This window comes from Notolepis coatsorum, assembly GCF_963971535.1.
Source record: "Notolepis coatsorum genome assembly, chromosome: 12".
Taxonomy (NCBI): Eukaryota; Metazoa; Chordata; class Actinopteri; order Aulopiformes; family Paralepididae; genus Notolepis; species Notolepis coatsorum.
The window spans coordinates 5,123,730-5,141,472 of NC_140176.1; the positions used below are offsets into that span (position 1 = coordinate 5,123,730).

General features: G+C 44.5%; 1 protein-coding gene across 1 annotated transcript in view; it reads left to right on the plus strand.

Annotated features, from left to right (window-relative positions):
• dnah5l (dynein, axonemal, heavy chain 5 like) overlaps nucleotides 1-17,743 on the plus strand; it is a gene marked incomplete at both ends in the record, with an annotated part of 223,598 nt that overhangs the window by 203,994 nt on the left and 1,861 nt on the right. Inside the window, 15 exon segments of the mRNA XM_084326732.1 lie at nucleotides 843-1,025; nucleotides 4,224-4,394; nucleotides 5,498-5,749; nucleotides 6,343-6,469; nucleotides 7,631-7,752; nucleotides 8,041-8,190; nucleotides 8,279-8,443; nucleotides 9,378-9,595; nucleotides 11,201-11,256; nucleotides 11,475-11,596; nucleotides 11,862-12,012; nucleotides 12,287-12,486; nucleotides 13,932-14,120; nucleotides 15,440-15,572; nucleotides 16,500-16,708. Of these exon segments, the coding sequence (XP_084182858.1) occupies nucleotides 843-1,025; nucleotides 4,224-4,394; nucleotides 5,498-5,749; nucleotides 6,343-6,469; nucleotides 7,631-7,752; nucleotides 8,041-8,190; nucleotides 8,279-8,443; nucleotides 9,378-9,595; nucleotides 11,201-11,256; nucleotides 11,475-11,596; nucleotides 11,862-12,012; nucleotides 12,287-12,486; nucleotides 13,932-14,120; nucleotides 15,440-15,572; nucleotides 16,500-16,708 (2,448 nt within the window).

Below are 17,743 nucleotides of genomic sequence, written 5' to 3' on the forward strand. Positions count from 1 at the left end.
CTGGGTCCACTTGTGAAGTATGACATCATCAAGGCTGGGTCCACTTGTGAAGTATGACATCATCAAGGCTGGGTCCACTTGTGAAGTATGACATCATCAAGTCTGGGTCCACTTACAAAGTATGACATCATCAAGTCTGGGTCCACTTGTGAAGTATGACATCATCAAGGCTGGGTCCACTTATGAAGTATGACATCATCAAGTCTGGGTCCACTTGTGAAGTATGAAAAAAATATATATATATATATATTTTCTTTTTACATTTATTTAAACTTTATTTACCCAGACAAGCAAGTAAGAATAAATTCTTATTTAATTTATTGTCAAAAGTATGCATAATGTTGTGTTAATTCCACGACAAGAGATATGTAATGGTAATTACCTGAACTTATTCAGTTTTTTTGGGGGGGAAACCCTGCATATATCAGTATCCTCTCTCTCTCTCTCTCTCTCTCTCTCTCTCTCTCTCTCTCTCTCTCTCTCTCTGTGTCTCTCTCTCTCTCTCCTCTGTCTCTCCCTCTCTCTCTCTCCCTCTCTCTCTCTCTCTCTCTCTCTCTCTCTCTCTCTCTCTCTCTCTCTCTCTCTCTCTCTCTCTCTCTCTCTCTCTCTCTCTCTCTCTCTCTCTCTCTCTCTCTCTCTCTCTCTCTCTCTCTCTCTCTCTCTCTCCTCTCCTCTCTCTCTCTCTGTCGCTCTCTGTCTCTCTTCCTCTCTCTCCTCTCTCTCCCTCTCTCTCCTCTCATTATCTCGTTCTCTTTCTCTCTCTCTCTCTCTCTCTCTCTCTCTCTCTCATCTCTCTCTCTCCCCCCCCTCTCTCTCTCTCTCCCCCCCTCTCTCTCTGCCAGGTGAAGGTGGGTGATAAAGAGGTGGATGTGATGAATGGCTTCACCCTCTACATCACCACTAAGCTGGCTAACCCCGCCTATAGCCCCGAGGTCAGCGCCAAGACGGCAGTGGTCGACTTCACTGTCACTCAGAGAGGACTGGAGGACCAGCTGCTGGGGCGGGTCATACTGAGAGAGAAGCAGGTTAGTGGTCGACTTCACCGTCACTCAGAGACGACTGGAGGACCAGCTGCTGGGGCGGGTCATACTGAGAGAGAAACAGGTCAGTTAGTTAGTTAGTTAGTTAGTTAGTTAGTTAGTTAGTTAGTTAGTTAGTTAGTTAGTTAGTTAGTTAGTTAGTTAGTTAGTTAGTTAGTTAATTAGTTAGTTAGTAGGGCTGTCCCCGACTAAGTAGTAGTAGTAGTAGTAGTAGTAGTTTTCAGTCATCATCACACAGTACAATATACATCATCATTTATCAATATTTGATTATTTACAGTGACTGAAAAGGTACAGACTGAAGCATAGTGCTTATATGTGCCTGTCCTATATTCTTACCAAAAAATACAAACATTTAAAAAAAAAAGTATAATATTTTTAATAAAATTTTTAATGATTATTTTATTTATTTTATTTTGTATCATTCCATTCGGGCTGTGTGGGGTGCTTAATGTCTGAAGGAGTCGACTGAAGGCTTCTTGTCCTCTGCAAAAGCATGCAATTGGTCCACTAATGGATACATCTTGATATTTGTCTAGTCTAGTGTGTTCATTAGATGGGTGAAATCCTCTTTCAGTGCCTCTGTGCCTGTTTTCGTAGGCAGTTAGCCTCTGGTATGCGTGCCATTAGCGTTAGCCACGCTTCTAGGCCTCTTTTCTTTTGGAAAGAATGATAAAAAATAAAAAATAAAATTATAATGTTTTTTTTGTATTCGACTAAGAGGTTGGCTAGTCGACTACGGCTCCTTTCGACCGATTAGTCGACTAATAGGGGTCAGCCCTATTAGTTAGTTAGTTAGTTATATAGTTTTTTATAGTAAATAAAAAAAAAACACAAACAGTATGTTGCCAGACACTGTCACATCAATGAACAAACATAATGTCATATACTGTACACCAGTGGTCACCAACCTTTTTAAGCCCAAGATCACCTTTTTTTTTTTTGGTGAAGGCAAGATCTACCTATTGAAGCGTTGAGAGAAAAAGACAGCCAAGATTGTACTTTAAACTAAATGACTTTTATTTGCCTGTATTCTAATTACATGCAATGCTTTGGTCCAACATTAAAACGTCAAAGTAGAATTATTATGTACTTTCTCAGTCAGTGCTGAGTGCAGTCATCTTATGCAGCATCACTTTTCACATCAAAACAAAAGTAGAACTGTAATGTGGACTTTCTCATATTATTAACATTGACAAACATATTTACAATTAGCATTTTATAAAGTAGAACTGTAATGTGTACTTTCTCAGTCAGTGCTAAGTGCAGTCAGTGCTAAGTGCAGTCAGTGCTAAGTGCAGCATCACTTTTCACATCAGAACAAAAGTAGAACTGTAATGTGGACTTTCTCATATTATTAACATTGACAAACATATTTACAATTAGCATTTTATAAAGTAGAACTGTAATGTGTACTTTCTCAGTCAGTGCTAAGTGCAGCATCACTTTTCACATCAAAACAAAAGTAGAACTGTAATGTTTACTTTCTCAGTCAGTGCTAAGTGCAGTCAGTGCTAAGTGCAGTCAGTGCTAAGTGCAGCATCATTTTCACATCAAAACAAAAGTAGAACTGTATGTGTACTTTCTCAGTCAGTGCTAAGTGCAGCATCACTTTTCACATCAAAACAAAGGTAGAACTGTAATGTGGACTCTCAGGGTAAGATCTAAAAAAAAAAAAAAACGTTTTTTTTCTTTTTTTTCTTTTTTCATGGAAAGATCTACAGGGACAGTCTCAAAGATCGACCAGTCGATCAAGATCGACGGGTTGGTGACCACTGCTGTACACTAAGGACGCAAGGGGCTGATTTTCTGACATATATACATATATTATATATATATATATTTTACAAAAAATACACAGGAGGACATTGAGAAGCACTTATGTTCTAGCTAAGCATTCCAAAAAGGGACCCCATATCGTATTAAATTTGTTCGAGGTCTCGGACCTACTGTGACGGATGCTTTCCAGCTGCAGAGAGGAGACCATCTCAGTGAGCCATCTTTTAAAACTTGGAGACGACGTGTCTTTCCATTCCTTAAGGATAATTATTTTGGCCACAGCCATACCAAACATCAGGGCCTGGTGCTCATTGTAAGGTAGTTAGTTAGTTAGTTAGTTAGTTAGTTAGTTAGTTAGTTAGTTAGTTAGTTAGTTAGTTAGTTAGTTAGTTAGTTAGTTAGTTAGTTAGTTAGTTAGTTAGTTAGTTAGTTAGTTAGTTAGTTAGTTAGTTAGTTAGTTAGTTAGTTAGTTAGTTAGTTAGTTAGTTAGTTAGTTAATTCAGTCAGCGGCCAGTTGATCATCGGTTGGTAAGACCCATCACAGAGAGAGACTCTGAACCATCATGGTCACGTACGAAATGTCTTGTTAAAGTTATATTGTATAGTATAGGATTATTTTATGTCTATTTGTTGTATTGCAATGTATTGTATTTGTACTACATATATAATGTATTTTATGTATATAATTTATATTATTTATTTAATGTATGTGCACACTACTACAGTTGAGGAGCCAAGGAAAACAAGAAGCTCATGTTTTCGGAATATATTATACATTCTATCTATCTATTTATCTATCTATCTATCTATCTATCTATCTATCTATCTATCTATCTATCTATCTATCTATCATAACATGTTTCTCCCCTCTTCATTCTCTCTCTCTCTCCTCTCTCTCTCCTATCTCTCTCTCTCCTCTCTCTCCACTCTCATCTCTCTCTCTCTCCTCTCTCTCTCTCTCTATATCTCTCTCTCTCCCCCCTCTCCTCTCTCTCTCTGTCTCTCTGTCTCTCTCTCTCCCTCCACCCCTCTCTCTCTCCTCTCTGTCTCTCTCTCTCCTATCTCTCCACTATCTATCTCTCTCTCCCTCACTCTCTCCTCTCTCTCTCTCTCTCTCTCTTCACTCTCTCTCTTCACTCTATCTCTCTCTCTCTCTTCACTCTCTCTCTTCACTCTATCTCTCTCTCTCTCTCTCTTCACTCTCTCTCTCTCTCTCTTCACTCTCTCTCTCTCTCTCTCTCTTCACTCTCTCTCTCTCTCTCTCTGTCCCTCTCTCTCTCTTCACTCTCTCTCTCTCTCTCTCTCTCTCTGTCCCTCTCTCTCTCCCTCCTCTCTCCACTCTCTCTCCCCCTCTCTCTCTCTCCCCCCCCCCCCCTCTCTCTCTCTCTCCATCGCCCCCTGCAGGAGCTGGAGTCGGAGCGCGTGAGGCTCCTGGAGGAGGTGACGGCCAACCGGAGGAGGATGCAGGAGCTGGAGGAGAACCTGCTGTTCAGACTGAGCAGCACCCAGGGCTCCCTGGTGGAGGACCAGTCTCTCATAGAGGTCCTGCAGGTCACCAAGACCACCGCTCAGGAGGTGAGACCTCCCTGGTGGAGGACCAGTCTCTCATAGAGGTCCTGCAGGTCACCAAGACCACCGCTCAGGAGGTGAGACCTCCCTGGTGGAGGACCAGTCTCTCATAGAGGTCCTCCGGGTCACCAAGACCACCGCTCAGGAGGTGAGACCTCCCTGGTGGAGGACCAGTCTCTCATAGAGGTCCTCCGGGTCACCAAGACCACCGCTCAGGAGGTAACATAAGATACCATAAGTAGAGATGTTCGTTATTGGCTTTTTTACCGATATCCGATATACCGATATTGTCCAACTCTTAATTTCCGATACCGATATCAACCGATACCGATATATGCGGGGTTTCCCCCCCCCCCCAAAAAACGGAATAATTTCAGGTAATTAACATTACATATCTCTTGTCGTGGAATTAACACAACATTATGCATACTTTTCACAATACATTAAATCAGAATTTGTTCTTACTTGCTTGCCTGGGTAAATAACGGTTAAATAAATGAGGGGAAAAAAACATTTTAATGCCAATATCGGCCGATAATATCGAACATCCCTAACGATAAGATATTCCTTTATTGATCCCCTTGGGGGTAGAGCTGTGTGTGTGTGTAGACCTCTATCTAATCTATAGATCTTTCAGTAGACCATTTGTACCTCTTCCAATCAGAGTCACGTGTCACAAATACTAGAACCTAACACGACTGCTGGATGTCAGTGCTGGTACCGTTTCCTGGAAGTGATGGAAACACAGAAGGAATGGTCTGGGTGGTCTGGGAGGTCTGGAGGGTCTGGGAGGTCTGGAGGTCTTATAAAATATCACAATATTTTACGTGCCAATATTATATTGATACAGTGACATCAAATATCGATATGGCAATACATTTTGACTGCTCGCCCCTCTCTCTCTCTCTCCGTCTCTCTTTCTCTCTCTCTCTGTGTCCCCCCCTCTCTCTCCCTCTCTTCCCCCCCCTCTCTCCCCATCTCTGTATGTGTGTGTGTCTGTCTCTCTCTCTCTGTCCCCCCTCCCTCTCTCTCTCTCTCTCTCTCTCTCTCTCTCTCTCTCTCTCTCTCTCTCTCTCTCTCTCTCTCTCCCTTCTCCTCCTCCTCTCTAGGTGAGTGAGAAGTTGACTGTGGCAGCGGAGACAGAGATTAAGATCAACCAGGCCAGGGAGGAATACCGTCCTGTGGCCACCAGGGGCAGCATCCTGTACTTCCTGATAGTGGAGATGTCCCTGGTCAACACCATGTACCAGACCTCGCTCAAGCAGTTCCTGGGAATCTTCGACTCCTCCCTGGAGCGCTCCACCAAGTCCCAGATCACGTCCAAACGCATCGGCAACATCATCGACTTCCTCACCTATCAGGTAGCTCCGTTTTCATGGAACAATTTTTTTGGGGGCATAAATTATATATACAAATCACGGGCGGCTGGATAGCGCAGCGGACTAAGCGCCTGCCTACCACCGCATAGACACTGGTATCGAATCCAGCTGTCAGCGGTGCCTCCGGCTTGGTCGGTCGTCCATACTAACACGATTGGCAGTGTTAGCGGGTGGGAAGCCGGCGGGGTGTGTATCCTGGTCGTTGTAAACAGCGACTCCTACAGGTCGGTCGGGGCGCCTGCTCAGCGAGGGAGGGAACGAAGTAGTGTGAGCCTCCCACGCGTTACGCTCCCCCAGTGAGAGTCCTCGCTGTCAGGTGAAAAGAAGCGCCTGGCTGACTCCACATGTATCTGAGGGGACATGTGATAGTATCTATCGACCCTCCCTAGACCGGCAAGTGGGGGGCAAATGCACGCAACGACCAGGAAGGGAATTGGCATAACGACTAAATTGGGATGGGAGAAAAATACAGAAAAAAGGGGGATAAAAAGTAGATCAAAAAATATATATATACAAATCACTGACAATGTATTCAGGTCAAATAAATGCAGAACATATGCTCCCCACTCCTCCAGGTGTTTCTCTACACAGCCAGGGGTCTGTATGAGGACCACAAGCTTCTCTTCACCCTGCTGATGGCTCTCAAGATCGACCTGCAGGCCAAGAACATCTCCCACAGCGAGTTCCACACCTTCATCAAAGGTAATAACACAACATAACGTAACGTAACATAATATAAAATAACATTCAATAACATAATATATATTGCATAGCATAACATAATATATATAGCAGAGCATTAGCAACAAATGTACTTTTAAGAAAAAGTTGAAAAATGCTGTTATGAATAATGAAATACAGTTGAGTTACCGATTTATTTAGTTAGTATTGTTAGTTTAGTTAGTTCGTTTAGTTAGTATTGTATTTGTGGCTAGAGCCTTTGTGTGTGTTTTTTGTGAGGTTTTAAAGATATTGAGAATGTACTAAAGTGTTTCTTGTGCTTTTATTGTTTTATTTATTTTAATAAAAAGAAATGTATTACTGTAATGTTGTAAGCTATGTGTTCGGACCCCAAGAAGAATAGTCTTTCACCCATGGGTGTAGACTAATTGGGATCCATAAAATAAACAAATAAACAAATAAACTCGGAGCGGAGGCTCCTGTAGCGTCTCCCGGAGGGGAGGGCTGTGATGTGATGGATAGACTCAGTTGCAGGGAGCGATGTACCGGTGATACAATAGTCTACTCAGTTGCCTCTCCTCTGAGTATAACATAACATAAAAATAACATATATAACATAACCTATGATAGCACAACATCATAACATAAAATATACAACATGACATTTTTATGACATGACTGTACATAACATGACACAATATACGGCATGGACATGGTGGTGTAGTGGTTATTAACACTGTCGCCTCACAGCTAGAAGGTCCAGGGTTCGATTCCCGCTGGGGGACCAGGTTTCCGCGTTGCCAGGTACTCAGGTGGGGTATCTCCCGGGCCCCCTCTGTGCTCGCAAGGGTTTTCCCTCCCGATAAGATAAACCCAAAGGAAAAACATGCAGAACAGATCGCTAACGCTGTCGCGTCCCTGACAAAGAGGGACAGCAGCACTTGGATTGGTCCCGGGGCGCGGCCCACGCTGCAGCCCTCATCTGCTCCCGGCTGTCCTTGGGGGGGAAGGACGACGAGATGGGAAAAGTGCAGAGAGACATTTCATCAGCGCATGTGTGTGTGTGTGTTCCTGTGGGTCGCCCATCTCGCATGTGTGTGTGTTAATCTGCATGACAATTAAACACTTCTTCTTCTTCTATAATTATTATAGAAACATGATGATTGTATTCTGTTTGAATAGGTGGAGCCTCTCTAGACCTGAACTCAGTAGAAGCTAAACCACGGCGCTGGATTCTGGACATGACCTGGCTCAACTTGGTCACACTGTCCAGCCTGCCGCCTTTTTCACAGCTACTTATACAGGTACCAGATATAGACCATATAGAACCACATCTTACACAGCTACTCATACAGGTACTAGATATAGACCATATAGAACCACATCTTACACAGCTACTCATACAGGTACTAGATATAGACCATATAGAACCACATTTTACACAGCTACTCATACAGGTACTAGATATAGACCATATAGAACCACCTTTTACACAGCTACCCTTACAGGTACTAGATATAGACCATATAGAACAACTTTTTACAGATATAGACCACATGTAAGCACCCATATGAGAAACTGGTGTTTCCTAGGTGAGTCACAACGAGCGCGTGTGGAGGTCTTGGTTCGACCAACCCAGTCCAGAAGATGCCCCACTGCCTGATGGGTACCAGGAAACACTCGACACATTCAGGAAACTTCTCCTGATCCGCAGCTGGTGTCCTGACAGAACCATCGCACAGGTTGGTGTGTGTGTGTGTGCACCAGGATGAAGTCATCTCTCCATTTGCTAACAACACAAAAATAATAAACATATGTGTGTGTGTGTAGGCTCGTCGCTACATCGCAGAGTCTCTGGGGTCTCGTTATGCAGAGGGCGTGATTCTAGACATGGAAACCATGTGGGCGGAGAGCGACCCCACAACCCCCATCATCTGCTTCCTCTCCATGGGCTCCGACCCCACAGAGAACATTGAGAGACTGGCCAAGAGCAAGGTAGGGTCATATTGGAGGCTAGCTAACAGCAAGGTATAGGGTCATAGTGGAGGCTAGCTAACAACAGGGGTCATCCCTATGTTCCCCGGGTTCTATGTTCCCCACTCCCTAAAAAAGGGTCCTATGTTCCCCGGGTCCTAGATCAGCCATTCTCAAACAGTGGGCCAGTGAGCGCCATCTAGTGGGCCGCGGAGGCAGCCTAACCTACTGCCAAAATCAATGCTTAAATGTGTGTGTTAGTAGTCGCCGCAACGAACTGTGGAATTTTGCCGGCACAGAAACAAGATAAATGGAATTGAGAATGTTTCTGGAGGAAAGAGAATAATATTGTTGGCTAGGTGGTAGGCTATTGATTGCATGTGTGTGGTTCAAATGTTAAACTTCTATTCCTAAAAGAACACTAGCGACAGAGTTGTGTGAGGGTGGAGATGGTGGAGGCTAGCTAACAGCAAGGTAGGATCATAGTGGAGGCTAGCTAACAACAAGGTAGGGTCATAGTGGACGCTAGCTAACAACAAGGTAGGATCATGGTGGAGGCTAGCTAACAACAAGGTAGGATCATAGTGGAGGCTAGCTAACAACAAGGTGGGATCATAGTGGAGGCTAGCTAACAACAAGGTAGGGTCATAGTGGAGGCTAGCTAACAGCAAGGTAGGGTCATAGTGGAGGCTAGCTAACAACAAGGTAGGGTCATAGTGGAGGCTAGCTAACAGCAAGGTAGGGTCATAGTGGAGGCTAGCTAACAGCAAGGTAGGGTCATAGTGGAGGCTAGCTAACAGCAAGGTAGGGTCATAGTGGAGGCTAGCTAACAACAAGGTAGGGTCATAGTGAATCTAGCTGCAGGGTTTAAGTGTAGGCCAAAGGTAATTTATTCACAGGCTTTATTCATTCACTTTATGACGTTACAACATGCCATCTCATCCCTCTCCTCCAGGGGGCGCCCTGCAGGCCTATTTCCATGGGGCAGGGCCAGGAGGTTCATGCTCGCAGGCTATTGGCTCACAGCATGTCAGATGGCGGCTGGCTCCTCCTCCAGAACTGTCACCTGGGACTGGTTTTCCTGGACGAGCTGCTGGAGACCGTCACCCTGGCAACGTCCGACAGCGTACACGAGGGCTTCCGGGTGTGGCTGACCACTGACGTGCATCCCAGGTGAAACCAGATTAGGCCTAGATTAGGCAGCGTTTATACTGGAAACTAGATTAGGACTAGATTAGGGAACGTTTATACTGCAACAGGGAACCAGATTAGGCAGTGTTTATACTGGAAACTAGATGCGGACTAGATTAGGGAACGTTTATACTGCAACAGGGAACCAGATTAGGCAGTGTTTATACTGGAAACTAGATGAGGACTAGATTAGGGAACGTTTATACTGCAACAGGGAACCAGATTAGGCAGTGTTTATACTGGAAACTAGATGACGACTATATTAGGCAGCGTTTATACTGCAACAGGGAACCAGATTAGGTCTAGATTAGGCAGCATTTATACTGCAACAATAAACCAGATTATGTCTATATTAGGCAGCGTTTATACTGCAACAATAAACCAGATTAGGTCTAGATTAGGCAGCGTTTATACTGGAAACTAGATGAGGACTAGATTAGGGAACATTTATACTGCAACAGGAAACCAGATTATGTCTATATTAAGCAGCGTTTATACTGCAACAATAAACCAGATTAGGACTAGATTAGGCAGCGTTTATGATGAAACAGGAAACCAGATTAGGTCTAGATTAGGCAGCGTTTATACTGCAACAATAAACCAGATTAGGTCTAGATTAGGCAGCAGTTTATACTGCAACAGTAAACCAGATTAGGTCTAGATTAGGCAGCGTTTATACTGCAACAGGAAACCAGATTAGGCCTAGATTAGGCAGCATTTATACTGCAACAGGAAACCAGACTAGGTCTAGATTAGGCAGCGTTTATACTGCAACAGGAAACCAGATTAGGTCTAGATTAGGCAGCGTTTATGATGAAACAGGAAACCAGATTAGGTCTAGATTAGGCAGCGTTCATGCTGCAACAGGAAACCAGATTAGGTCTAGATTAGGCAGCGTTTATACTGCAACAGGAAACCAGAAATCTAGATTAGCGTTAAAACCAGATTTATAACATGATGGTGCTGATGGCAAGAACGTTCTCAGGATCTGTGTAAACTCTGTTTGTCATCACATCTGTTATCTATTGTCATCACATTCAGTTTCAGTTTCAGTTTATTTTAAAAAGGACAGTACACATTAATAAACATTTCTGTAAATGTGTCAGTTTTAGCCAGCTGGCTAATTCGCAACTGTAGTCCTTTTGGCAAGATGTTATAAGACCGACAATACACCTAGAACAGAAGCATTAAAAGTAAAACACAGTATTTACATCACAATCCAACATAATAGTAAAAAGCAATCATAAAAAACACAATGAACTGATTAAAAGTGATCACATGTTTGATTGGTTAATAGCAATTTTTTTGTAAAGGTGTGGTAGGTAGCACAGTGTCTTATTTCAGTTGGCAGGGTGTTCCAGAACTGAGTGGCTCTGACTACAGAACAGGACTGACTGAAGGAGCTGGACCTAAACGGCACAGTACAGTCCCCTCTCTGGGGTAGATCTTGTGGACCTATTATGAGATGTTTTTTGTTTGACAAAAGTACTGAGAGGTGGAGGGGCCTTGCCATTTAAGATCTTGAACAGTAGGCAGGCATTTGTCAGGTCTTCCCAGCTGAACATTGTTTTATCTGTGTGTCTCCAGGTTCCCCATCACTCTCCTCCAGTCCTCCATCAAATTCACCAACGATCCTCCTCTCGGTAACTCTCTCTCTCTCTCTCTCTCTCTCACACTCTCATTCTCTCTCTCTCTCTCTCTCTCTCTCTCTCTCTCACACTCTCTCTCTCTCTCTCTCTCACACACACATTCTCTCTCTCTCTCTCTCTCTCTCTCTCTCTCTCTCTCTCTCTCATCCATTCCGCCGCCCACCCAGCCAGCCTTCCGCCCATACCTCCCCCCCCCTCTGTGTGTTCTTCAGGTATGAAGGCGGGTCTGAAGAGGACTTATAACGGAGTCAGTCAGGAGCAGCTGGAGATAACCAACCTGCCTCAGTGGAAACCGTTGCTGTACGCTGTGGCCTTCCTGCATACTACAGTACAGGTACGTCTAGCACACTATGCCTTCCTGCATACTACAGTAGAGTACACTATAACTTCTTACATACTACTGTAGTACACTATACCTTCCTACAGTACATACTGCTGTAGTGCACTACCTTCTAGGGGTGGTGGAAGAAATCAATATATCCCAATATTTTACATGCCAATATTATATTGATACAGTGATGTCAAATATCGATATGGCAATACATTTTGACTACCCCCCCCCCTCTCTCTCTCTCTCTCTCTCTCTCTCTCTCTCTCAGGAGCGTCGTAAGTTCGGCCCACTGGGCTGGAACATCCCTTATGAGTTCAACCAGGCCGACTTCACCGCCAGCATGCAGTTCGTCCAGAACCACCTGGACGACCTGGAGGTCAAACGAGGGGTTGACTGGAGCTGCCTACGCTACATGCTGGGTAGGACACTAGAGAAGCTGCCTACATGTTAGGTAGGACACTAGAGAAGCTGCCTACATGCTGGGTAGGACACTAGAGAAGCTGTCTACATGCTGGGTAGGACACTAGAGAAGCTGTCTACATGTTAGGTAGGACACTAGAGAAGCTGTCTACATGTTAGGCTACCGTCGGTAGTGTGATAGTAAAGGGTTAACCTTCTGTAGTGTGGTGGTGAAAGGGTTAAACATGAAATCATCTTTAAAACTCTGTGTTAATGAAATCGTCCGGTTGCCAGGTGAGGTCCAATATGGCGGCCGGGTGACGGACGATCTGGACAAACATCTCCTCAACACCTTCACCAGAGTCTGGTTCAGTGAGACCACCTTCACCGACCAGTTCTGCTTCTACAAGGGCTACACCATCCCTGGCAAGGCCACCACTGTCCAGGACTACCAGCAGCACATAGAGACCTTACCACTGGCGGATTCACCTGAGGTTAGAACCTATGACATACTGTGAAGCTTAAGTTACTATACAGGACTACCTTCAGCACATAGAGACCTTACCACTGGCGGATTCACCTGAGGTTAGAACCTATGACATACTGTGAAGCTTAAGTTACTATCCAGGACTACCTTCAACACATAGAGACCTTACCACTGGCGGATTCACCTGAGGTTAGAACCTATGACATACTGTGAAGCTTAAGTTACTATACAGGACGACCTTCAGCACATAGAGACCTTACCACTGGCGGATTCACCTGAGGTTAGAACTAAGGCTGCCAATCGATACAAATATTTAATCTGATTAATCGCATGATTGTCCATAGTTAACTCGCGATTAATCGCAAATTAATCGCAAATTTTTTATCTGTTCTAAATCTACCTTAAACGGATCTTTTTCAAGTTGTAATACTCTTAACAACATGAGAGTCAACAAATGCTTGCTTTATGCAGCCATTTAACCCTCATGCATTGCACATTTGCATCAAATTCAACATTTTGAAAAACGTTCAAAAGATTGAGTCATAAACAAACATAGTATCAATGAGAGTATCAATAATACACCTGAGTGAAGTCTAGTCAAACTTCTTTTTTTAAATAAATAAAAAAGGTAAAAACATTAATTTTTTTTACATTTTTTAAAACGTTAATCTCGCAATAAAAAATGTGTGGCGTTAAAAGAATTGTGCGATAACGTGTTAATAACACGTTAACTTTGACAGCCAGACCATTTATTCTGTTTCCTCATCTTTTCCTCAATGCTACAATGCTACACTTAATGTTAGGGCTAGAGCTTAGATTGCTAAACTGAATAATCCTAGACTGGCTTTAGTCTGTAACATAAGAACCTATAACCTTCTGTATATCTATTTGTGCGCTCCTTATCAACTAAATGGTAAATGGTAAATTGTGCATTTATATAGCGCTTTTCTCCAACTAAATACCAATGATAAACGACCAAGTGGTAAATACCAGAGGTAAACTACCAAGTGGTAAATACCAGTGATAAACTACCAAGTGGTAAATACCAGTGATAAACTACCAAGTGGTAAATACCAGTGATACACTACCAAGTGGTAAATACCAGTGATAAACTACCAAGTGGTAAATACCAGTGATACACTACCAAGTGGTAAATACCAGTGGTAAACTACCAAGTGGTAAATACCAGTGATAAACTACCAAGTGGTAAATACCAGTGATGAACTACCAAGTGGTAAATACCAGTGATAAACTACCAAGTGGTAAATACCAGTGATAAACTACCAAGTGATAAATACCAGTGATAAACTACCAAGTGGTAAATACCAGTGATAAACGACCAAGTGGTAAATACCAGTGATAATCTACCAAGTGGTAAATACCAGTGATAATCTACCAAGTGGTAAATACCAGAGGTAAACCCTTTGCGTCCCTGTGTTCCGTGTCTGCCAGGTGTTTGGGCTCCACCCCAACGCTGACATCACCTACCAGACCAACCTGGCCAATGAGACGCTCAGCACCATCATCAACATCCAACCAAAAGACAGTGGGGGCGGGTCAGGGGAGACCAGGGAGGCCACCGTGCAGAGGATGGCCAATGAGATGCTAGAGAAGCTATCACCTGACTATGTACAGCATGAGGTAACCAATCAAATCACCTATAGGTGGATTTCATTTTAGAAAGATGTTATTCTGATGTTAAATGTAATGTTGTTATTAGAAAAAAGCCGATTATGTACTATGCTACCATGTCTATACTACTATCTACTATGTTCTATGCTACCATGGCTATACTACTAACTATGCTAATATGTCAATACTACTATCTACTATCTCTATACTACTATCTACTATGTCTATACTACTACCTACTATGCTAATATGTCAATACTACTATCTACTATGTCAATACTACTATCTACTATGTCTATACTACTACCCACTATGCTAATTATGTCTATACTACTATGTACTATGCTACTGTGCCTATAATACTACCTACTATGCTGATATGTCTACATTACTAGTATCTACTAGGTTACTATGCCTATACTACTACGTACTACCTACTATGCTAATATGTATATACTACTATCTACTATGTACTATGCTACCATGTCTATACTACTACTGTGTCTACTATGTACTATGTCTATACTACTACCTACTATGCTACTATGTCTATACTACTATGCACTCGACACCGATAGACGAACAATACCACTTACCCTCCGGTGTACCCCTCCTGCTGACGTTTTTTTTTTTTTTTTTTATCTTTTTCCCCCTCCATTTTCCTCCGATTTTCTCCCATCCCAATGTTAGTCGTTATGCCAATTCCCAGTCCCTTCCTGGTCGCTGCGCACTTACCCCCCACAGTCGGTCTGGGAGAGTGGAGGCTATCACGTGCTTCCTCCGATACACGTCCAGCCATTCAACCGCTTCTTTTCACCTGGCAGTGCGGATTCTCATTGAGAGGGCGTAGCGTGTGGAAGGATCACACTACCGCCCTTAGATCCTATCCGCGCTTAGCAGGCGCCCCGACCGAACTGTAGGAGTCGCTGTTTACAACGACCCGGACCCACCCCGCCAGCTTCTCCCACCCTCTAATACAGCCAATTTTATTAGTGTGAACGGCCAGCCAAGCATGGTGACAACCCCCGGAGCTGTGAGCTGGATTCGAACAGGCGAATCCAGCTCACAGCTCCGGGGTTGGTGACGAACGCAATCTCCGCTACGCCACCTGACCGCCCTCCTGCTGACTTGTTGTATACAATTTGTAAGTCACTTTGGATAAGAGCGTCAGCTAAATGGCTAAACGTACTGTACACTACAAACCATCATTCTTAGATTACAAAGTGTATTGGATCAGAATCACAAAGTGAATGACAGGATTCACTTTAAAAAAATCACCAAAATGTCCCTTTAACCTGTTCTGTTTCCATAACCCTGTGTGCTTGTAGGTGAGAGCTCAGCTCCAGAGGATGGGTCTGCTCCAGCCAATGAACATCTTCCTCAGACAGGAAGTGGACCGCATGCAGCGAATCATCTGCGCCGTACGGAGCACGCTCACTGACCTCAAACTGGCTATCGACGGTCAGTCATACTTATTGTAGAGAGTTTAACCCTTTCACTACCACACTACAGACGGTTAACCTTTCACTACCACACTACAGAAGGTTAACCGTCTGTAGCGTGGTAGTGAAAGGGTTAACCGTCTGTAGCGTGGTAGTGAAAGGGTTAACATCCTGTAGTGTGGTAGTGAAAGGTTAACCTTCTGTAGTGTGGTAGTGAAAGGTTAACCGTCTGTAGCGTGGTAGTGAAAGGGTTAACCGTCTGTAGTGTGGTAGTGAAAGGTTAACCGTCTGTAGCGTGGTAGTGAAAGGGTTAACCGTCTGTAGGTTGGTAGTAAAAGGGTTAACCCTTTGTCGTGTGGCAGTGAAAGGGTTAACCTTCTGTATTGTCGCAGTGAAAGGGTTAACCCTTTGGTAGTGTGGTAGTGAAAGGGTTAAAGGACTCATAGCTTGCTCAGAGTAATACTAATATCTGCTCAGCTGTAGTTGTTTCTCCTGCAGTGAATTCGAGAACCACGAGAACATGACCTTATTCTCATTTTGGTGTCTTTAAATAAATAAATAAATTATTAGAGTTCAGTTATTAGATCTCGTCTATAAGTAAAATTAGTTATAAGATCTCGTCTTAGATTTGGCTTTCCTATGGGAGGGTACATCTTTTTAACAGGTCTCTGACATCAAGGCCACCTAATCATCCCTTCCCCTTAATTGGCTGACATCAATCCCTGTCTCCTGAGCCGTTCAGCCATTGTGTAGTGTGCTGTGTGCCTGGTGCCAGTGTATGGCAGCCATTGAGCCTGCGTAGCCCAAGGTTGGGTGCTACCAGTGGTGGTGAAGGAGGCTATTTCCACCCTACATTGTAAAGCGCTTCGAGTGTCTAGAAAAGCGCTATATAAATGTAATGAATTGTTATTATTATGAGACTGTATGTTCTCCTCCTCTCTCCTAGGGACCATCATCATGTCCGAGGACCTGCGTGACGCCCTGGACTGCATGTTCGACGGCAGGATCCCCCGGCTGTGGCTCCGTCTGAGCTGGGACTCGGCCACGCTGGGCTTCTGGTTCACCGAGCTGCTGGAGAGAAACCAACAGTTCAGCAACTGGATCGCCCACGGACGTCCGCACCAGTTCTGGCTCACTGGCTTCTTTAACCCACAGGTAGGTGTGTGTGGGGGGGGGGGGGGGGGGAACAAATCAGGACCAATGTTAATAATACACACCACAAAATAAGAGACCAAATTAAGACATGTTTGACATCTTGATTTAGTTTGGCGTGGGCTATTTTAGCGTCACAAGTAAGGTTAAAGTTGGGTTACAGACAGTTAGGGTTTATTTCATATACCATAAAAAACCTTAATTAAAAGCAAAATCCCATATAGACACCCGTCGCTTTTACTGACCAGGTGTGGCCAAAAATGCATTGTCTATCTGGTTGCCATTGACAACTGTGAAGCAGTTTTATATGTTTTACTTGCATTCAAACGTCAGTCACATTTGCTGATCGCCATGGTGACGCAGAGAGAGAACGGTGGGACCTGAAAGACAGTAACAGGACCAACCTGCAGCCCTGTCTGCCTCCCAGTGCTGAACTGGACAGCGCCCCCTGTCTGCCTCCCAGTGCTGAACTGGACAGCGCCCCCTGTCTGCCTCCCAGTGCTGAACTGGACAGCGCCCCCTGTCTGCCTCTCAGTGCTGAACTGGACAGCGCCCCTGTCTGCCTCCCAGTGCTGAACTGGACAGCGCCCCCTGTCTGTCTCCCAGTGCTGAACTGGACAGCGCCCCCTGTCTGTCTCCCAGTGCTGAACTGGACAGCGCCCCCTGTCTGCCTCCCAGTGCTGAACTGGACAGCGCCCCCTGTCTGCCTCTCAGTGCTGAACTGGACAGCGCCCCCTGTCTGCCTCCCAGTGCTGAACTGGACAGCGCCCCCTGTCTGCCTCTCAGTGCTGAACTGGACAGCGCCCTGTCTGCCTCTCAGTGCTGAACTGGACAGCGCCCCCTGTCTGCCTCCCAGTGCTGAACTGGACAGCGCCCCCTGTCTGCCTCCCAGTGCTGAACTGGACAGCGCCCCCTGTCTGCCTCCCAGTGCTGAACTGGACAGCGCCCCCTGTCTGCCTCTCAGTGCTGAACTGGACAGCGCCCTGTCTGCCTCTCAGTGCTGAACTGGACAGCGCCCCCTGTCTGCCTCCCAGTGCT